Raw genomic sequence first — 24284 nt, forward strand, 5'->3', positions numbered from 1 at the left:
CAATAAGTTCACTTTGCAGAATTAATGCTGTAATTCTTTATCATAAGAGCGGAGCATTACCTCAATCTGATTTTTCTACAAAATGGTTCAAAGTCTATTTTTAATGATGGCCCTAATTTGTTAACACCTTTTAAATTATTAATCCCCTTTATATTCAAGTAGTTATTGCATGTCATAACAATGTATCTATGCAGGGAAATTTAATAGTATTTTCTACATGTCAAGAAAAGGCTTGTTCTGCAAAATGCTATTAAAACTGATAATGAGCTAAATATTTGCCATAGCAAACACTGAAATTACTATATCAATCAACTTTGGGTTCTCTTATTCAATAAACAAAATTTAACCTATTAACTTTGCCTAATTTTAGGCAGGAAAAAGCTTGTTTTCAGGCATATCTTGCCCTTGACTTCATATCTTTATCATCTGATAACTACATTTTCCTGGCCAATTAAGCTATTGTTTTGAATCAGATGTAGCAATATAAGCCTTTTATTCTGTCTTGAATGCAACTGTATTACTAGATCCTGAATACAATTTTCACCAAGCAAATTTAGACTACATTTCAAAGCACACATACATCACAGGAAAATGATAAGCTATGCTCCTGAAGACACCTTTCACATTAAAGAAAAAAAAAAAAGGATTTATGAGGAAGTCAAAGGGTAAAATGAAACCTTATATTGCAAATCTCTTAACTCTTCAGATCTCCACAGATTTGTTTACGTGGCAGGATGTCTGTGCGAGTATTTTCAGAAAATAAGTCCGAAAATATAAAAACCTGCATGCAAGCATCACCGCTGACAGGCACGCAAAGGAAAGCATCCTCTTTCATGAGCATCTAAAGCATAAATCTGAATGCTGATTGAATACCTAACACCCAATTCAGCGGAAAAAAAAAAGAGGCAGGTTCCATCTCTGCAGAGCACACATGAGCTGAAATGGTTTATTACATAAGCTGAGAGCCTCGCCTCAGCAGAGTGTGCCCGTGTGTGATGATGCTGCTCACGCATAAGTGGCTGCATTCAACCGCTCGTCGCTTTTGTCACAGCAAGTTGTTGTGTGATCAAGAGGGATCAAAGCGCACCCTCTAGAGGCTAAACACAACCCCCGGCTCCACGCACGGCACCCACCCACCCCGGGGCTCTCTCTGGCCCTACATCACCTCTGGCAAACAAAACGACCGTAGATAGTCATGAGAGGGGTATTAAAAACATCAGCTTTGCACTGGTGTCTTGATGTAGTACACTAGAAAGGAAGGAATGCTCTTTCACAAGTGCATCCTGCACGGAATTGCTATCCAGGACGGTACGGGTGCGGAAACAAAATGAAGAATAACATTTTTTTTTACCCCTGCCTGCAGTAAAGGGTCACACCTTGCTTATGCTGGACTCCATCATAACTTCAAAGAAATGTAGAGGAAGCAAAGTGCAGAAAAAAGGCATGCTCCCCCGCTTTCAAGGAAAAGAGGTGAACATACTAAATTCAATAATCATAGAATCACACAGTTGTTTGCGTTGGAAGGAACCTTTAAAAATCATCTCATCCAACCCCCCAGCAATGAGCAGGGGTATCATCAACTAAATCAGGTTGCTCAGAGACCCATCCAACCTGATCTTGGATGTTTCCAGGGATGGGCATCCACCACCTCTCTGGACAACTTGTTCCAGAGTTTCACCACTTTCATGGTAAAAAATTTCTTATTTATTCTGCCCTATTTCCATTTAAAACCATTACCACTTGTCCTGTCACAACAGGCCCTGCTAAACTGTGTATCCCCACCTTTCTTAAAGGTCCCCTTCAAGTGCTGAAAGAGTGCAATGAAGTCTCCCTCAAGCCTTATCTTTTCCAGGCTGAAAAGCTCCAAATCTCTTGGCCCTTCCTCACGAAAAGTGTCCCAACCTACTGATCATGTTTGCGACATTCCTCTGGACTCATTCCAACAGGTCCATGCCTTCCCTGTGCTGAGGACCCCAGAGCTGAATGCAGTAATCTGTGGTTCTTACTGTAACACAATTTCTTAGTACAGAATATTTCCAATTAAATGACAGAGCTGATGCTGAATGGAAATTAACTGTGCTCTAAGCCTCATTTAGATAAGACAAAGCTACTTGTAAATGCTCGTGGACCTTGTTCCTCAGCTTACAATTATTGCCTCTTTTCTCATATTTCACATCCTGCTAAATAAAGTACCAGTGTTAAAGAATACAGATTTCATTTAATTAGGGGCAAGAACAGTATTAAGCTATTTTTTTCTATATCAATTACTTCAAGAGTTGACCTAAAAGTATCAAAATGCCACTCAGAACAATACTGTCACATGTTAAATCTCTTACATTTCACTCTCCAACACAGAATTCTGTCCATTAAGAAGTAATTTTCTAATAAAGGTCTTACTTTTAATAATGATTAATAAAAATAGTGATTTTCAAAAGGATACAATGGATTGGTCATAAATATATGTACTGTCTTAAACTGTTTCAAAGTTTTCTCTGGTTATCAAGATAGACCAAATTTTCAGGTCAAAGTTTGCCATTATTAATGTATAAAACTGCACTTGAGGTAAACAAGAATGAGTTTGCATCAGGAATTTGTGTGCAAAAGCAGTTAAATGATAACAGCAATTATCCCCCCCAGTGAGCACAATGAAGCCAGGAAGTTCTGAATTACCTTATGGCTAAATTTAAAACAATCTCACATTTACAGAAAGACTGCTGTTGAAGGCTCAGAAACATTCTCAGTTTCCTTGTAGTGACATGCAATACATAAAAAATTACCATTAGTGGCTGCGGTTTCAGTTAAAACTGATTTAAGAAACACGCTTTGTAGTTTCAAGTATTCCTGCTTACAACGCCGCTAATGTGACAGGAAAACGAGGATAAAGAGTGACTTTGCAACAGGGGAGTGTTGCTCACTTCTGTCTCACACTGTGCCGATACAGAGAAGAACACATTGGAGGTACAGCACACAGAGACGAGCACCATCAGCCAGGAACACCCAGCCCAGCTACGGAGATTGAGCCACTGTGGCTTAATCTGACATTGTTCGAAGAGCCCGTTTTTTAGGTGATTGTATTTGCTGGTAACAGTCAGGTAATCTTCCTTTTAGCATATGAAAAGGTGGCTAAAATGTCAGAGGAGAGAAATTTGTTTGAAGCAAAGCAAATATGAAAGAACCTCATGGGTCTCAGGTAGGTATGAAGGTCAGGAAGATTACTACACAGGCAATTGCCAAACACGCACATATATATGTATTTCATGCAAAGTACAGTGTAGAGGACTGCACCAAAATTAATCAATGGAGACACCTTTGGAATCAGGAAAGATCTATGAAGAGTTAGGATTCATTAAAAAAATAATTCATTGTGTAGTGCATGTATGAATCCCTTTAATCCCTTTTAAAATAAAAACTATAATTTAACATATTAAATAAAAAATAAAGTTTCAGCTGACTCTGGCAGCAGCCAAACACGTATCAGCTGCAGACACTTCAGAATCACAATTAAAACAACACTGATGCAGAAAAACTTTTTTCATCTGTTTCCAGAAAGCTGTAAAAGCACAATCCTTCAGTCTTCTCAGTAATGATTACTTCAGAAGCTCTTAAGCCCTTGCTTTATCCATGGAGACTGACACTCTCAGGCACATAGGAAACCTCAGTCTAGCCTAAATAAAATGCAACAGCCTCCTTGATATCTAGACCACAAAGTTCTGTGTACACAGAAATTACAAGGTCAGGAAAAAAAAGAAGTTTTTCCCTTAACTAAATGTGACTTTTTCTGTCAGACACGAGCAGGTCCCACACATGCATCCTTAGAGACAAATACCTGAAAATGTTTATAGATAGAGAGGCAGTCCATGGTTATGGAGACTCAATGGCTACAAGAACTTGAACATGAAGCTCAGGTTTATGGAAATCAATAACGGACAACATATTTAGTTTTAAGTCTCACAGTTTTCTCCTTTCCTTTAAGAACACACATCCCCAAACACAATATAAAACCCAAGCTAGTACATGCCTCTGCAGTGTGGGGTGTACCTGTAAGTAGGGGAAAGAAACATTCTTTTTCTCCAGAGAGGCTCCATCAATCTGGAGCGTTCGCAGCACAGTGAGACAACTGAAATTGGTAGAAGAAAATCAAACACACTTCTATTTCACACGGAGTGAAAGAATGTCTGGAAGATCAGCTTGCTGCCTGGCCCTAACTGCTTCCACAGGATACACTTTCTGTTCAACTATGATGAAGCCATTTTTATAAAGCAGTGTCTCCTTGAGCAGAGTGTTTGCTGGATGCAATCTGAGTGGGTTTTATTGATCATTTGATCTAGTTGAAGATTGATGCTTTTTGTACTCTCTTCCCTTAGTTATAACTTCAGCAGAAGACAAATATAGCCTCAGATTTTCTTTTCCATGAATGAGTCCTAGGCAAACAACAGTCTTGCCAGCTTCTAACTCAGGTAGAACCTTCTCTGGAGGAAGCTTTTACTAACAGAGGCAGCTATTGATAAATCATAGTTAGGACAGAAACAGGAGTACATTTAGAAAAGAATTTGAGTTGAGAAACTGGAGCGAGGGAACTATGGGAGATAGTTTCAGAAGAAGAACCGAGATGAGAAAAAAAACCCCTTAAGTTGCCACAGAAGGGAAAAAAAGAATTGATGAAAAGAAAATAAAAGCATTTGACAAGGGCTCAAAAGATGAGCCATTTGCTTGTAAATATTTTGATTTTTCTTTATAGAAGACTGGCAAAACAGGACTCAGTACAGCTTTATAAGAATCCAGAGTTGTGAAGGCACATGGCAGTACTGTATAATTTTATTTTTTGAGGATATGAATTAAATACTGAGCTCTGAACCTGGAGAAAAATCAATCTGGTTTATGAAGTATCAAAAGATACAGTCTAGAATGGATAAAGAGACTGTTCAGATCTCCTGTCTGGGTTTTTAGAAAATACATCCTCAATCATAAATAAGGATCTAAAGCATTTCACCTAAGTTCAGTTGCATCTCTAGTAAGAGCTGCAGTATGAGTGGATTAACTCAATCAGATGAATTCAGAAATCTAGCTGCTTTCCTGCTTCAGAAACTTATGTAAGGAGAAGAATCCTGAATTATGTAAGAGACTTTGAATAACAAGGCTTCACAGCACTTAGAGAGACCATTTAAAAATAAGCAGCAACCCTTCCCTCTGCATTGGTCTATCTCTTGCAGGTGAAGCCCTTGTTCTTCCTGCCCTGCTGGAGTGGATATCAATCTACTGTGCTCAGCTGAGTGTATATGGACTAGCCCTAGTGGACAGTATAACTGGAAAATAAATAAAAAGGAAACTGGATCCTTACATCAGCTTTCTACCTCCTTCCATCAGTCATGCTCATAAGAAAGAACTATGTTCTGTCATATATAATTAATACTTAGCCTAAGTAATCATTATAACCTTAAACCTTCAGAAATCACTATAAAATTCATTACTAAACAGCAGTATGCATAAGATAATTCCTTTCTCCAAGTTTTCTGCAAAGATTGCAGGAATGAATTTGAAGCCTGCACTGGATAGAATAAACAGTTTGAATTACACACAGCTTTAGACAACAGAAAAGCTTTCTATCTTTTTCCATAATTTTATTGTTTAGAACAGATTGCTCATGGATGCTGTGGAAAATCAATTGCCAGATTTTTTTAAGAACAGAAAAGGCAAAATTCTCTAGGAAATTACTTTAATACAGTTGCTTTTATGTAGGGCTGCAGAAGGTGACTTCTTAAAGTCCCTTCCATTACTATTTTTCTATGATCCTACGCTTATTGTCCTGGCTCATTAAATTCCACAGTTCTGGAAAAGACTAGAGATGATGATGCCAAGGTGATTTGAGTATCTTCAAATTAACCCCACAGGCTTTGGCACTGAGGAACAGAAAGACTGCCAACTGCTCTCCACATTTTCCCTAGCCTGCCTCTGATCCTTCTAACTGGCATCCAGTCAAAGTGAGACTGAACTTGTACACTTCTGTGTTTAAATGAACCAAAGTCCCATAGTATACAGAGACAAATGCTAGAACCAGATTATTTTAAAAAGCAGATTGTACCTATGTGGAAACTAAACGTAGCTTTGACTGTCCTATGCAGGTAAGTAAATAAAACCTCTGTGTCCATGCCTTATCATTTTAACTCCTGTGTCAGGGGTTCTTGCATCTTCTCAAGTGGTGAAGATTCCAGATCTCTCCATCAGAAGGCAATTCTTTCCACTTTACAGATTGTACTGAGGACAAATCTTTTTCTAAGAGTGCCATTAACATACATCAAAAGAAACCCACGGAGCATACTCAGAGAAGGTGACTGCAAGGTGCTTTATAATACTGGGAAATAAATTAAACGAATTTAAATTAATTATAATTAAACCAATAAGCTTAAAATATTACTAAACAACTGGAAAGAGGCAACAAAGTAGCAGTTTGTTGTTATTTAGCTTACAATTTCAAAATATGCAAAACGTTGGCTACGGTGTCAGCCTTATTGACGGCACTCAGCTTTAACTGTTCTTACTCAGATACAGACAAGCTGCTAAATGTTTAGAGATCCAAGTAGCAGGTTAAGTTATCGCACAGCCATAAAGCCTGACTCAAGAATTCAAGGCTCAGCTTGGGCAAGGTAACAGCACATTACACAATTATGCAGAACTACTTGAACAAACAGCATATGAAGACACGCCGTGCTGAAAATGCCACAATACTATGGTGACAATGAGTAGCACACATGATGGTTGCCTCTTCCTGCAAATATCAGATGTCACAGTATGCAGTTTATCTGCATCCAAAAGACGTCTTCAAACTCGCATTGTAAGGAATCTTAGTTCCTGAATTGATACTCAGTTCACTCTGGAATTTAAAGGGATGGAGAGATGTTGTGTCTCCCTTCCAGCACTTTCAAGACTTCCACTGATATCTTCTTCAGTCTATCCAAGAAAGAAGAGTAACAGTGTCCTGCTGTTTTGATTCTGTGGTGACAAAACTGGCGTGAAGAAAGAATTATACCGCAGTCTGCACAGTATTACTTTATGCTGCAGACTGCATAGTATTACCAACTCCAGATGGCTCAGGGAACAAGGGATTTAATTTGGAAAAAAAATATTGCAAGAATCTAAACATAGAAGTTAAATGTAAGATTCTAATGATTGAAATATAAGATCCTACTGCACAATGTACTATGCTGGACCAAATTGTATATTTTAAGGTGACACCTAAAAACCATAGGAAGACTTAAATGAAATTGAAAAATAGCCTGAGGAAATGTAGCCTAAAAAAATAAAAAAAATAAAATCAAGCAGTTGTAAATATGATGACATGCATTGTTGCATGCTCATAATGATGTGTATATATATATATATATTTTGTAGGTATAATTGAAGATCAGAGTTCAAAATGCCCTGAAAAATCTAAACACCTGGGTGCGAACCCTCTATATCTCTTATTCAAATGGGAAAAAAAAACCCTCTGAAAAAACCCACTTATTGTCACTTCAATACAAACCCAAAATGGATTAATTGCTGACTTCACCCATTTGCCAGTTGTTGACAGCTGTCAATATAGGGATTTGATTTCTTTATCCAGGCATCACAATCACTACATTCGTATCTTCAGAGAAAGATCTTGACTGTGAGCTGCAGTTTCACTGCCCCAACTCAATTACTGCATTCTTGAACTGCAATGTATTCATTTGTGGGCAGTGGGGCAGCCAGTGGGAGGGTATTGATTGGAGTATAATGTCATGTGTAGCAGCGAGAGTAAGATGAAAAGTGTTTTCTGCTTAATGGGTTGGTATTAAGTAGGTGGGAATGGCTTCTAATTAGCCAACAATTGCTGTGTTTCTCAGTTTCCCTCCCTTCCCTCCTCCTGTCGGTCACCAGCTGCCAATCTCTCTCTCCTTTTCCTTTTTTGTGTGGAGTTCATTGCTCACTGCAGTGAAAGCCTTTGTTTAAAAAAGAGGGCTCCCAGGGTCTCATCTGCCAGGGTACAGCTTGCTGCCTGCGATGAGTAGCAACTGTCAGTTTATTTTATCTCAACCTTTTCATCATTCTGCTGAAACTGGCCGAGTGAAACCACCTGAGAGACCTGAGGATTCAGTACCTACAAGTCATTAGCCAGGGCTGCTCAGTCTCTCCCCACACAGCAAGTCAACTGAACGCTGCTTAAAATATAGTCCACTTTAACCCCGTATTTTCCTATGGATGGATTAGGACTCCTCCTGCACCTTCCACATTTTAGTTGTATGATCGTTCCTTAAATATACTACAAATAAGAATAGTGAGTAACAGCATACATACTCAAACACTACTTTTTAGAAACATAAAATATAATACACTAAAATCCAGTAATTAGAATACCCTCACTTGGAACCTCCCTCTCATCTAGGTTACGTTCTCCAGCATGAATATCATACCTAGCAATTCCCCCTGTTATCTGAACCTCTGCTTGCCTTCAAGTTTTTGATAATGCAGCTCAGAGGGATGAATTCTGCTTACTTGTGCCACCCCCTCAAATCAATAAGATTTTATTGGCATAACAAAAAGCAGTATTTGGCCCACAATTTATAACATATATACAACACTCTCCTCTCTTTGCCATGCAGTTTCTCCCTTTAGGTAGATGTATATATATATATATATGTACATGTACTCCACATGCACACCCACCTTCCAAATGGCTAATGTAATTGCCATGAAAAACTTATCAAAGTATGTGAAAGAAATATTTTATTTTGAACTACAACAAAATTAGATTTATCTAAATCAAATTCCATGTCATTAGCCTGAGCTATCTTTTTTCTTGTAATCACAGCTAACTTGTTGCAGTCATTACTAACAGTTTTAATACAGCAACTGAAGTATTGCTTTCCCCTGTATGAACAGGGAGCCTTTTCAAGATCTATAAGAGAAGACAAGAACAGAAATCCAGTTATCCTTCAATATATCAATTGATTTCTTAATGCTTGAAATCACCAATGTTTTATCTCAATTCTCTTCTTACTGCAGCATAAATGTGCATACTTGTATGAATATAAACAAAATAAAATATAATTTGTTTTAATATTATTCTCAGAACTGAGCTAAAGGTACCAGCGAGGACGAGTTCACTCTCAGGGAATTGCATATTTCAAGATACTGTTTGGCAGATTGAAAGACTCTGGAGTCAAAGACTGGGCTCCATAGCACCCTGAAGTGACATTTTCCACCAGCAGATTGAAGTGTCAGATAAACACAGTGCTGCAAGTGCTGCACCCAAGATAAGAAGTCAGTAAATACCGTGCAGCACACATGCCTTTCCTCTCCTGGTTCCTACCAACGAGAACATTCTGTTTTTCCTTGACACTGGCTACTCAGGTGGGGTCTGAAATCTTTATTCCTCAAATTCCTTGGGTGCACAACATGAGCTGAGCAAGACTGTCATATAGCATACTCATCTTCCATTTTACAGCTTCAATTTTACATCAGCAATTAGTTAAATGCACAGCACTAACAGATGTGCAGACATGACCAGATAGCTTGATACCTGTGTTCATGTGATCTGTAAATACCAGACAGCACAAAACACACCTTCATAGAAAAGACACAGGCTGAGTATTGGCTTTCACAGACACTGTCATTAGCATATGAACAAACATAAGGTTTACTTATGAGGTGCTGGGCACTTGCAGTTCCCATTGCAAAAACTGCTGCAGAAGATTAATTCCCCACAGGAGCTGACAACAGCTACCTTGTATTTGACTAGTATCTGTAGCAGCTACATCTCAAAAATAAAAAAAATATGCCAGAATTTTAAGGAAAAGTAATCACAGTAAACCACTGTACCAAATATGGAAATATAAGAAAAAATCCTTTGATTAAGAACAATTTCTCCATATCAATTACTCTATTTGATATTTACTAATGTCAGTATTGTAGGATAGTAGCTACATGTTCAAAATGATGTACTTGTATGACACACTATGGAAAATACTGTGGCAAGACTTGTATGAGCCCTTAAATGGGAATATTCTGGATTATAGATAATATTGAATGCTTAACTGAGTGAGTAGAAACAAGTGAATGAGCCTAGAGGCATGGTCATCTACTTAAGCATGCATTTGGATCTTCAAGCTAATTAATCACCCAGTCGTATACCTAAACTTAGTCAATCCATTCACACAGGTGATTAAAATCTATTTAGAGGACATTTTGATACTTCACAATTTCCCATTACCCAACTTATCAAGATACTCAATAAGAAGTGTGATTCTTTCCACTGCATGCTCTGATCACCACACAATAAAAACACAGAGCTTGACGAACAGTATGAAAACAGTAAGGAAAAATTGAAAAAACTCTCAAAAATCTCCTGTTGATTTTACTACATGCACAAAGATATACCTAAGAGGGTATAAGTTGAGATGCTAGCTACTGGGTACAGAGCTAACTGACTTATACTCCCTAAACATCGGCACAAACATGTATAAAACTGGGATTTGGAATGAAGGTGTGGGGCCAAAGAAGGATAGAGAATAATTTGCAATTTAAAAGCAAAGAACAGATGAGAAAACAAGAGAACAGACAGGGAATGAAGAGAAACAAAAAGATAATAAATGTTTCAGAAACAGTTCAAAAAAATCACAAAATATCTCTGATGATTATACAAAAGAATAAAAAGAGAGGTGGATTTTTGGGCAAAAGAAATAGTGTTTCATAAATACATGAAATTGTGGGTGTATGACACTTCACTTTTTTATACAGATTGGCTCATTCCAAATGTAAATTATGTAAATCTCAACTGTCTTCAGATCACAGAGTCTTAATAAAAACAGGAATTTGTTACTTAAACATAAGAGGAACATAAAAGGATATAGCTAGGCGAGGGGAAACACTTCAGAAAAAAAACTTCTCAATGATGCAGAAAAGAAAACTGGCTTAGAAGACCAAGGAGAGGGAAGGTGTTTGATACACTGACTGTGACTCCTGAGAAGACCTGAGGGTTCTGTTACAGAAAATGTGCACTGAGTACAGTTTCTTTGTATTGGCTTTGATTTTCTGTCTCCCAAGGTTGTTGGGAAGCTTTGGGTAAAGAAGAGTTTGCAGCAGAGAACTGTTTTCATGGTGGCCTGAGGTCTGCATTGGCTGGCATGTTTGGAGACAACACCAAAAAAGGTTCTTTACAAATTCTAAGTGACAACAACCATCTCAATATTAAACAAAAGCACAAAAGCCTGACCTTTGGTGTATTATGAGGATCCATTTTCCTTTTTGAGCATAAAACCACTAGACACACCTCTGCTCACATATGCAGCAAAGGAAAGGGGGCCTGTGGTGGGCACATGTGGAGAGGCACTAGAGCCACTTCAAAAGTTTGCCAACTGGCTGTTCCTGCTTTAGCCCTACAAACATCAGGGGACTGCCAGAGAACAGCTCCTGCTTTATGATTCTTCTCTTTGTCAATGCAGTGAAACTTAAAACTCGAGGTGCATCAATTCAAGGATTTCTCCAGAAGTGACCTAATGTGGTTGGGCAAGAGCTTCAATTTCTTTTGAACCATTCAAGAGTCCAATAAAATCAGAGCAGGACTGAGACCCTGCCCTGAGAATTTTCATTTTTTAACTGGTAAGGAACTCCACTTATGTAGAAGTAGTGCACAAGACTACACTAGTTCAGTGCATAAAGCTACACTAAAGGGTCTGACAATATACTGCAGTTTGAACATCACTTCCAACTTTTTTTTCCACAAGAAAGAACAATTCACCTTATTTAGGGAACCACTTTCTGCTGATCTAGAAAGCTTGTCTGAGAAAACACAGCTGGATGCCAACAATGTTTAGCACAGGATGTGTCTAAAGGAAATGCATGGCAAGATTTAGATGTTTCCATAGAAAGTATCAGATGGGAAAAAAACTAGATGAGATCCAAATTCTCCTCTGGTTAAGATGTTTTTATGTAACTACAGATGACAAGAACATTCACAATCACACAGTCAGGATGATAGCGATTTTTTTGAACCTTTACCACCACTTAGACATAAAAGAACTGCCAACTCTTGCAAAGACTACGAAAATACTTCTAACACATTATTCCATGGTTAAACATGAAAATGTTCTGTGAACCCTCCTCCCAAGTATGGTACTGTCAATCCACACACCTGATCCAACTATTTAAGTTGGTATTTAAAAAGAAATCCCAGTAAAAAACCCTGGATATTGAATTTGTACAAAGCACAAGAACACTGTACAAAGCACTCCCTTCTCATGTTTTTTCAGACAACTTTCAGCCATCAAAAGTAAATAAAACAATCTACTGAACTCATGGAAAAACTGACACAGATGTTTATACTGTGTTCTCAGACTCTTCAATGAGAATCTGGTGTATCCGGTCACTGATCATAATGTGCTGAAAAACTTCCTTGTCACCTTCAGTCCTTTCCTGCACACTTAATTCTTTCTGCAGTCCAAGCAATAATCACTCTCACTTTCTAAAAATATCAGCGTGTATCACTAAGCAGACTTAATCACATCCTTAAAAAACCGAATCCCAGTTAATAATCAATAACAAAAGATATATGAAGTACATAAGCTGATTTTGCAGAAACACACCTGTTCCATGCCATGAACATCTATACATAAGCATGCTCTATTTCAACACTTAGTTAAGATATCTGGCATTCCTATCAAAGGTACAGCAGTACAAAAAATGACTGATACCTTTGAAAGCTAAAGGCGAGACAAGATAAAATTTAGCAAGTGATGAGTGCTAGGTGATATGAATAAGAAGAATAAGCACAAGTTTAGAAAATTTTAAGGAGACAAATGACAGAATCACCTCTCAACTTTTTTTTTTTTCCTATTAGGTTTCCTAAATGTATATATTTCAGGATTTTTAACCACTGTATTTTTCCAGAAGTGAGCAAATAATTCTATTTGATAAACCCCACAAAAATGTGCAGAAGCCATCCTGAGAATTTCTGTAGGGGACACGGAAACCTTTGAACTACTTTCAAAACGCTTATTAAGAAGTGAGCCTTTGTGCCTCTGGCACAGGGACAGCCTTGCAGTCTGTACTTGGTCACACACCTACCTTACATAATTTAAAGTCATAGTTCTTATTTACCAGTGTGAACAAGTGGATAATTTCCTTACCTCATGTTCAGTTGCATTTTCTGAGAAAACACTTTTCAATTTCTCATTATTTTTGTCATATTAACAATACATTCTGCAAACTTAAATAAACTCTCAGCTTTTATAGCTCACTATTGACATAATCCATAACCATACAGAGCTTGAAGCAGAGTCCATTGCAGATTCTATCTCCAGACTCTTGCACACTGAACAGACCTCTGAGAGGGAAGGGGTGCCCAAAAGATCATTTAGAGGCATGGGCATCCTGGCTGCCTTCCAAATCAAGGGTCTGAATCATTCCCATCTTCTTTACAGCAGTGATTGGGAAGAACAATCACAGTTTGGCCTCAGTCCAAACTCAGTCTAGCTACTTTGTCACTGATAGCATATACATTTAATGATCTTTACTTGACAAATTAGTTACAAAAGCCATTAAATATACTATGAAGAAGAAACATGCCAAAAGAAAACATTAAGACTGTGAGCTAATTTCAGTCACCACACAAGCCTAGATATTTGCCTTCTGTGCTTGCTAACTGCAGAATACAACTTACTGACTAACAAATGATCCAAACAATATAACAGACACAAAACAGTGGCTTTGAGGGAGTGCACACACGTGCACAATACTTGCAGTCTCACATCAGTATCGTGATATCCCAAAATCTCTGACAGAGCTTTAGATTTGAAACATGCAGTGAAAGGAACATGCTAACACAAGCCTCTACCTTCCCACTGACATCATATAAGAACTATGTAATGGATGTATATCTTTATAAGGTACAAAGGCTTGCTATTTTCTAGTTCTGATCAGTGAACCATATATTTTCTTAATCTTAAATTTTCCGAGATCACAAAATCTGCAAGCACCAATGAGCAGGTACTGGGCAAATACAAAGTGCACATGAAGACAGGGTTGGATTTGCAGTCAAGCATTTTGGGTACAGTGTCATGGCAGTTTTATTTAGTAGGCACTTGAGGTAACCAACAAAATTTATTAGAGGAGGAAAGACAAGATTTGCAATGTTAGAAGTTTTCCTGGTAGCGTACTTCAGAAAGAAGAGAGAGTAAAAAAAAAGCAGTTTATCACATTATGAAGCAGACTGTTCTGCTGTTGGACACTATTACCGAAATGGCCCATAAATTACACAGCTGTGGTAAGTTACAGTAGAGAAATGTTAACTGAATTTGTGTAACATAATCTTTGATCTCATATCTCACTTCTGACCTTCCCATTCTTGAGGGATAACCCTTTTATTAACGAATGACAAAGTTACATACAAGCTCAATCAAAAATGCACCTGGTAAGATTGCTATATTTAAACAAATTAGCAATTTTGTGCTAGCCAAAAATGTTTCACAGAGAAATGACTATGAACCATCTTGAAGCACTTTGAAAAATGTGAATCGGGAGGATGAAAACGTAACTTTTTACACAACAAAAAGGACACAATCACACTAGGGAATGTACCATTCCTTGCATCTATGAGAAAGAATATTGAGGGACTACATATTTGGGAGTAAGAACAAAAGCTCATTAGATTGCATTTTCCAAAGCTATATAGGTTTAGCTGGTTCATGCACTTTAAATCATGTTGAAGGCTGCTCAAGTGTGGAATGCTACAAATAGTCCTAATCATGCTGAAGTTGATGATGCAAGATAATTCCATTGACCATAAGACTTCACAATTCATGACATGGATAAGGACAATCATTTATGCAGCATTTGAAGCCATCATAAAGAAAACCCCAACAAAACAAACACAGAAAAACTATGGTAAAATGTGTCAATTTTGCCAAGTTCTCCCAAGTCAAAGAATGTAAATCTAAACTGTGGTCAAAAGCACATACTATTTCTCAAGAAAACAATTGAAGACTTTGTAGTATGAGGAAAACAATATATTTGAAGTCTACTCTCAAAAGTGTTTAAATGATTTCCAGCATCCAAGGGCTCTTGCTGAGGCACAGCCCTGCCAGATGCAATGATCTGGACTAAGAGTTGCCAGACTCACAGAAAACAATTTCTGGTCAGCATTTCATGTAATCAATATGCTAAACCAGATTCAAAATTTTCCTGCCTTCAGCACCTTTAATTATTCTTCTCTCCTCTAGAAGGCAGCAAGTCAAGAGATTATTTATTGAAAGACCAGTGAAATGTTTTCTCATCAGACAATGTTAGTCAAGCTGTGGGTTCCTTTTTAGGCTTTAATGTGGAGTCACAAGCCTTTTTGCCAACTGATTCTGCTTATAATGTTTTTTATACATTTGACTAAACATAAAAAGAACAATAAAAACATATTTGTTGTTGCAGTGGCATCTCACAATGGCATAGATAACCCTCCTGTAAGTGACGTCAGGTAAATGAGTCAAAGGCAATAGATATAAATGCATCCTCCTTTGCATTTATATAAACATTGTTTTCTGACAATCCCATCCCTTTTGTCCATGACAACTCTGGTCAAAACATCTATTTTATTAATAAATGTTGAGGTAAATTGAGTAATTAATGGTTCTTTCTGCCTGGTTATTGAAATGATTGATTTAGAAAATAAGTCTTGGTTGAAAGACATAAGGTGTATGGCAGCACTTGAATTTAAATGTAATTGTTCCTCCACTAGCTTAAGTATTTCTTTTGCCTAAGAATACAGAAACTGCTCTTATTTTTTTGTCACAGGAGAAATGTTCAGTCAGAACAGTTAGAAATAAAAACTTATTACCTTTCTTCTCCTTTTCATTAAATTCCCCTGTGGATTAAGAACTACCATTGTATTCTTGTCTTTATCTGTTTTATCCTGAAAAAGACTGAGAAAAATCTAGTAGATTATCGACATTGAGCTGTTTGAAAGAGCTAGAAATACTGCTCTATTATCACAGCAGGAATTTCCTAAGTGATGAGTTCATCATAGGATGCACAGACAGTCTCCTGGAAGGTAGAATAAAGGCTGTACCTGAAACTCAAAGGCAGTGAATCCTAATCTTGAATTGGTGCCAGGTCATGTTTTGCCAGACAAAGATATTAAAAATGTAATGCCAGTACTAACGAGAGATTTGGCACACAAAACATGAAGAATGTTACAGATTGTGCTGACAGTGTGACACTATGTTTTCCTGGATGTAATCTGGGTATCATGAGAGTAAGCTTGGAGCACTAATGAGAAGAATGATATTGAACTGGAAGAGCTGCTAAATATGCAGTAGCCACAGGGTTCCTGGAGCGAACTGGAACTGAAATGAAAACTGCAATACTGAAAGTAACAGAGGGTAAACTAGGCACAAATACAGAAGGAAGAGAATCTCAGCAGGCAAAACTTGTTTCTGGTACCACGCTTGCCAGGACATAAAGGGCTTTTCTAACCATACTCTGTTTATCCCTGAAGTACTGTTAAAGAGGAGCATGAATCTCGAGCTTAAAGAGGCACATATTTCAGGATATAAATGAGTTTCACAACTGACTGGAGAAAGAAATGTATAGAAGTTGAACAGACAACCTCATTAGGTGTAAGAACTAAAATACATATTGGAGATAACAAAGATCATCCTCTCTCTTCAAGGTTCCTGTTTTTTTTGCTGTTGCCATTGTTGATTTTTGCTTGCCTCCTATTTGTATCAGCTACAGTTAGTGATCCTCATATGAAACGAGTATAAAATTGGATTCTTTGGCCATCTCTGTTGGAAATCTTGGCATCTGCACTACAGGTCTATACAGGAGACATGCACCCAAATAACTCTGACAGTCAACAAAATCTGTGAGTGTGCTAGGTATTCACTTATTGAGATAAAAATCACAAATATATATATAGCCATTGTAAAAGTGTTACCATCGCTAGAACTTAAAACACTGTTATCTAACTCATCTCTTCAGCATGCCAATGAATGTCCTTGTTCAACAATTCTCAGTAGCTTCTAGCGTTGCCTCTGGTATCCTGGCCCCTGTTAAACTGCTAACATCTTTAATTACCACTTATTTTATATATAAAATTTACAACTAAAGTTATATTTAATTTTCCAATTCTATGAAAGGGGGAGATACAGAAGAAAGCATCAGACAAGCAGGTTTTTTTCTTTACAAGTATGATACCTGAGGGAATAACACCATAACCCCGAAGCTCCATATTATAACTTTGGCCCAGATGCCATTTATTTCCACAGTACTGCAGATTCATGCTGTTCACATGAATGCAGAGAAGAAAGTTGCAAGGTGGAGTGCATTTATCCCTTTTCCTTCCCCAGTATGATACAGTTTAATACTATCAATACTTGGAGATAATGCATAATTCAGTTTTCCTTGTATTAATATACAGTACAAGGGAAAAAGAGCAAAGAAAATTTAACCCATGAAGACAAAGGCCTACTCCACACAAAATAGAGACCTCGTCTCTACTCCACCTGAGCCAAGGAAATACACTAAAAAAAACAGAATTGTTTTTATTTTTTCCCTTCCTCTCCATTGTCAAGTATAGAGATACAAAAAATAATCCAGCAAATTCTTCTGGATTCAGAACTACGTCAAGCAGAAATTACTTCTAATTTTTAGCAACAGGGAACTTGTTTTTGGATGCACCTGAAAAATGTACTGCAAATGAAGATTATTATTATGTTCAGTAAAGATTAAAAGAATATTTGACTAAAGTAATACATCACTGTTTGCAAACAGCATCAAAAAAAGTAAGTTACAATCCAGAGCAACTCCTACTATCTGTTTCTCCCTGCTATCCTGTATTTTAACTTATTTAATTCAGCCTTTACAATAAGCACACAAAGGAGTAAATCTAACCTCCATTCAGCACAAGGATTAAGCCCAGGAAATAATTTCATAAAGCTCTATAAGAAAAATGACTTAACTGTTGAGGACAATACAGCTCTAATGTGTTTCATAACCAATGCCTTACCGACTGTAAGAGGGTCAGTGCACATGTCACTTCTGTTTTCCTTCCATGCCAGCAGGTACTTGAGGCTGACGGGATCTTCTGCTGCTACATGGCTGTTAAATGCCACCATCAGCTGATGAGCCTTTGCAATGCCACAGTAAGCCTTTGTTTCATCCACTAAGGGCACACTGTTTAAAGTTTTGGCTGCCTCAGAAGCCTGACTGAAATATTCGAAAGCTTCAATATAGTTCCCCTAGTAAAGAAGAGGGAAAAAAAAGAAAAGAATTTTAAAAACTACTTGTAGTCACCTGAATTTTACCTTGACATTAGAGCCTACTCCTCTGGCACCTGAGAGATGTTGCAGTGGAGAGCTCAGCCCACAGAATGACTCAGGGCAGGGCATTAAGCAAATCACTCTCCCTTGACCCCTAAAATCCAGATGAGCATTGCTCATATCTTTCTCAGGAACTGAATTGTTTCTTGGTTATCTGTGCAGTATTTTGAACACACAAATACAAGTATATCAGTGCTTAAGTATTAATTCTGATTCCAGTCAGGTCATTTAGAAATTATCACTATTGTTTCATTACATTCAACGTATCTGTGGGAGGAAAGGTCCTAATTTATGGTGGTACTAAATTTTAGAAAATAAATCCTAAAAATGGAAAGAAAGAGAACAATTAAGTGATAGACCTATAGCACTGAAAAGAATAGAAATTAAAACTACACATTTTTGGGTGAAGAAAAGGGCATACCAAACCCCAGGGATTACTCCTAATCACAAAAAAAGAGAAATAGTAGGAGAAATGTATGCCAACTGTTGCTAAATAAAAAACCCAAATAATTTCTCTCTTTATCCTACAGAATACAAAAATCCAACATTTATGAATCCAGTAAAAAGGAGTATAAACTACAGCAGATAATACATTGAGAAGAACTAAAAAATAAAACAAGAACTATTTTTTATGTGAAATATAGGAGAAAAACCCTTTTCAAATTCTTGATCAAAGGGGAATAAAAAGAAAACTAGGGAAAATCATAGTAGGATGAAAAGCTAAAATAGTTATTGGCATATTTCTCCATCTCTTGCATATTTCTTCTTTTCCATGAATCTACTTTGAGTAAGCATCAGAGATGGAGTCAAAAGAAGAGCTGGAGGAGCGAGCTTCTAATTTAAAATGTAACATACCACCTGACCAAAACAAAGCTTGAAGAAATCTGAACATGAAGAGGTTAAATTGCTGGGAAATAAGTAACATCTCTCACTAAAACTAGGTAGTATAATCTAGCCTTGAAAAGTAGTACATTTTACATTGGTATTACACAGTGGTATGACAGTGGATAGTAGCTTCATGCTCTAGTGTTGGTTTTGTCTAATGTTTAATTATTATAGAAAAACCAGATGACAATTTTTTCAAGTTTGTCAAAAAAGGTAAGAAAGGAGGGTTTTTCAAGGCTTTGAGGAATTTCAAAGGGACCTAATAATACTATCTGAGTGGTTATGTGATAGCAAATGACATGAATTCTTTAGAAAATGAGAGGTATTTCATACTGCCTGAACTATTTAAAACTTTTAGTGGGTTCTAGTTTACTAAGGCTCAGGAAAGTCACCTTGAAATAATATGCCCAGTTCTGCAGTGGCTTCTCCTAAATTCAAAACTGCTCTAACATCTGGTAAGGTCAAACAAAATATTAGCATGCATCAAGAATGCAGGGGAGAAAGATGGAAGTTCTCTGTAAGAGGAATCTGAAAAAAAAAAGCATTTGGGGGTAGTATAAGTCAAAAGGGGTAAGTAGTTTGTTCAATATATTACATGTAGAAATTATGACCAAAATATAGACAACAGAGGTTAGAAAGGGTGATTTTGAAAGGGTATTTCTATTTTTATTTTATTCAAAGTGAAAGTGTTTCCTAATTTCCACATTGTCCAGTCTGCAGAACAAATTCTTGTTACTTGCCGTATTTAAATAATTTTGTGCAGCATTTCAGCTCTAAAATAGGTGTTAAAGGGCTCAGCACGAATCTTTCACTTCTGCAGTAATGTTTTTAACCCTTGTGATTTCAAAACCCAAGGGCTTCTGCAGTGCAAGCACTGCATCCCTAGACTGGGTAAGGAATACAGCAAGCATGGAAAATGCTACCCAGACAGGCAGCCAACAGAACTGTTCTGAGACTGGCACATGGGTCTGAAAGAAGCACTTCAAAAAAGAATTTAGACACTATGAAAAAGGGAGTGTCTTAGTTACCTCCAGCTTAATATTTTCCATCATTGCCCACCTATTGATTCAAACAGGCCAAATCAAACATGCATGGAAGTATACAGAAGAGAAAGGTCTTCCACTACTAGCACAGACCTTTGACAAACTATTTGCTGCTAGTACCCATTTCATAAATTTGGCTGAGAGAATGTAGACAAGAAATCAAGCTAAGATTAAAAATGGCTTATTAGTATGCAATGTAGCATACATTAATGTATATTGCAATAAAATTTCATTTGCACTAACTGATGACTCTTTATGGGCACGTATGGCCTCAATGGTAATCTGGATACAGATTTTTCACAACACTGGAGGTTTATCATGATCTGAATTTGGAGGTTTTATTCATCTATTCTAAAAACAATACCCTAAGTGTTAAATATGGTGTGAAATTCCCACCTTTTCCAAAAAAATTAAGGCATATTTTATTTAGTCGAACAGTGCCTTCTCATCTGGTAACTCTTGTAAAGCAGTACCTTGATCAAATCCTCCTGGGTTATCTGACAAGCAAAATCAGTTTTTTACCACGAAGTAAACCAAATTGCTTGAGATCATTATGCAACCAGTACTTACTCTTTCATTGTGAACTTTCCCAAGTAATACATTTGCATCCACCACGCTTTGGCTCAGATGAGCATTCTCAGCATTCTTCATAAACACTCCCAAGTACTTCAAAGCTTCAGCTGACTTCCCCTGACTGAAGAAAAGGACAGGGACAAAATTAAATATTTACTCAGATGGCTTCTCCAGATGCTAAAGACCTGTCCCTTTGTTCTGAGGTAACTTGACTTTGTGATGACTCATCCATGACTTAATTTTATTTCCAAATGGCCTCTAGCACTACCTGTGCTGAGCCCAATGAGATTAGTCCACACAGAACGTCTGAGGGCAGAACTGAATCCTTTCAACAAAATATAACAACATTTTTCTTCAGAATATTGGGTTATATTTTAAATCCAAGAATGAAAGCGCAGGTGATGATTTAACAGGGATTTTGAACTTTTCATTATTTTAATTTTTTTTCTACTGAGAAGATGATAACCTTTTCAACACAGGTGGACCTCACATCCTGACAAAACAAGGGAAGGAGGTAAAAAGGCTGTTTTTTCAGTAAGACTTTTTGTGCTGCTGTCATTTAGAGCTGCCATTTCATGCTCTAGAACCCTGGTGGTGCAGCAGCAGCTCCATAACAGTGCTGTCTCTCAGTTCTGGGGGTGACAGCCTTTCCCTGAGTGTAATACTGCACTTTGGCTGGGTGCATCAAAGGTTGCTAGGGTCACACAGGCAAACCTATAAAGTATGGATTGCAGGTGCCACCTCCAAATCCCAGTGAGATTTGAGCAACCTGAGGTCACAGCTGAATCTAAGCTGAAAATTGGCTAATGTACTTTGACAATAACACTTGCAGATTTCCCTTTTTTTAATAAAGCCACTCATATTAACAGTATAAGACCTCGGCAGTGTGATTGCAAGATGTAAGATGGACATCTGTGGTTGCTTGTGAGTAAGGCACTGTGCTCTTTTCCCTTTAAGGCTGAAGTGTTACTCCAGCTGACCTCAATATTAGCCATGAACTTGAGTCACTAATGTAGGAGCGTAGCATGCTAAATGTCAAGGCACCAAGCAAGACAGAAAATCCAGTCTTAATTAAGAAATGCACAGAAACAGAAGTTTCTGTAAGTGATAAAGAGTTGTGATTTATTTTCTCACCATTTTAAACCACTTTCAAGTTATATTCCTGCAGCAAATGACTGCCTGGCATTTACTTACATTACAGTTTTTATTATAAACTATATTAGGAAGATGTGCTTTCAAAGTCTGGCAGAAGTCTGCAATTCCCTGTTTTATGCTATCAGAGTAATTATAAAGGGTAGAGCCTGCCATGAAACAGGAAATACAGCAAAGCTTAGCTGCAAATTTACAATATTGCAGTGACTATCTGTATGTGACTGAGATGGGCGAGACTGCTACAAAAGGATGCTAAAACATTGCAAAGTAACATTCTTGAAATGTTCAAGTAAATGAGTAAATGCTATTGTAAAGCCTAGTTGTCAATAAGCAGACTTGGATTTACTAAATTTTCCTAATTTAATTATTTTAATACCATGAGAATACAAAAAAACCCTGGACTGTAAACATTTGCCAAATGTCAAAAGGCTTCTAAGTTTTAGAATTAGAAACACATATTTTTTAATCTTTTTTTTTCCTAAGAAGAGAAAATCAAATGTTTCCCTGCAGAAATACAGAATATGATTTATATAAGTTAAAGGACAAGGTTAAAGTGTTAGACAAATATTAATTCCAGTTTTTCTAGTTTTCTATATGCAGTGCACAGGTGCAACTTGAAGAGCATATTATATGGTATAATCATTAAATCCATTCAACCAGACCTTTGAGAGTTAAAAACATATATTCTGAGGAAAAGGACTCCTTGGTCCAAGGAATGAGAATGAAACAGTGCAGAATATTTGTGTATCAAGGTGATTCCAGTTTCCAATTGGGAAAACAGGACTGTTAACACCCACATCCCCTGACAACTGTCCAATTATGTATATCACACTTGGCCTACTGTTTGCAGTAGAAGTAATCAATAAAGGATGTGGTTGAGTGAACATAGATTTTGGTTGAACCAATGCATGAAAACTTAATCATTTACTCAGAGTGGAGAAATCAAATAGAGCAGAGATGAAACAGCCACTAAGGGGTTTGTTGATTGTGCCACCAAGTTTGTGGGCTAGAGGCTGAAAGTAATAAAGCAAATGGAATCAGTGACAGGAGAAAATGTAAAAAGGTTTTCTTAATTTCATGAATTAATAGAAATGTTTTGATGTATTTTTGGCCATTTTTTATATTTCACATAAAAACCTATGCTCCACATATAGAAAATATGAAAATTGCTAGGGCATATAACCTCTTTCAGGAAAACAGAAACCAATTTGATACATATCAGAAAGGTATTTCTCACTGTTAGAACTTCACTTATGCCAGCCAGCAATTGGTTGGTACAGTTTGACAATTTTTTAAAGGAAGTACTTCCAAGAGCACTGCAGCTTGAGATATTTAAAGTATGCTAGAAGGATTACTGAAACACTTTATCCTGCACAGGATCTGATAACATGATAAACAGGTCTTTCCTACTCAAAGGGCTAATACTTTATAGTTCCTTCGAAAATCTACATGTTATTTTATACAGCCATATACTTTCTATCTCCTTAGACATCACCTTCCTAAATGCATAAAATGTAATTTCCTAAAGATATAGTCATTCATGATCCCACAGAACAGTTATGATGACTTCAGCAGAAGAGATTACACATCTACAGCAACTCATTTTCCAGTTTCATGCTAAAATGCCCTATGAGATTTTTACCCCTATTAGACTTTTATGAAAATATGCACCTTTTATAGGATTGCTCATGTGATGGAATTGGATGTATAAATCATATGTCCACAAGAAGTCATTACCATGGTGGACACTGGCAGAATAAGTCAAGAACATGATGCTATTATGTCAGATTTTTTTCCCTGGAAAATGACATGCCTAAATGCACATGATAGAGATTTTCAGTTTCCTGTGGTCTCTGGAAACATCTGTAGTAAAGATTTCACAAAATATTCCAAAGCCACAGACAGATTCTGAGCTATTCAGGAGGGCTCAGTCACTTTCTCCAACCTGTCACAAGGAAATCAGTGCAAATTCTCATAGACGTTATGGCTATAACACATTATTTTTGTGAAACGTCCATCTTTTCTTTGTAAAGACATTATCCATAAAATTTAAAATTAGTTGCACAGGTCTAGCCTAGATCAGGTACAAATACAAGTAAAGAAAAAGTGAACAAGCTGAATATGGAGATTCAGTCAACCGCAGTGACAGAATAAATCAATGCATTTATCCAACATGTACTATGTCCAGCTCTGGAGTTCTCAGCACAGGACAGATATGGACCTGTTGGGTGCAGAGGAAGCCACAAAGATGATCAGAGGACTGGAGCACCTCTCCTATGAGGACAGGATGAGAGGGTTGGGGCTGTTC

General features: G+C 37.2%; 1 protein-coding gene across 6 annotated transcripts in view; it reads right to left on the bottom strand.

Annotated features, from left to right (window-relative positions):
• Window positions 1-24284, bottom strand: part of TTC29 (tetratricopeptide repeat domain 29) — a 193925-nt gene that overhangs the window by 29799 nt on the left and 139842 nt on the right. For all 6 annotated transcript variants that reach the window (XM_064651728.1, XM_064651725.1, XM_064651724.1 and 3 more), the window contains exons 9-10: window positions 20822-20945; window positions 18011-18242 (exon numbers count right to left, since the gene is read on the bottom strand). In XM_064651728.1, coding sequence (XP_064507798.1) covers window positions 18011-18242; window positions 20822-20945 — 356 coding nt within the window. The remainder of the gene's footprint in view (window positions 1-18010; window positions 18243-20821; window positions 20946-24284) is intronic.

The sequence above is a fragment of the Pseudopipra pipra genome, chromosome 4 (assembly GCF_036250125.1).
Source record: "Pseudopipra pipra isolate bDixPip1 chromosome 4, bDixPip1.hap1, whole genome shotgun sequence".
Lineage (NCBI taxonomy): Eukaryota > Metazoa > Chordata > Aves > Passeriformes > Pipridae > Pseudopipra > Pseudopipra pipra.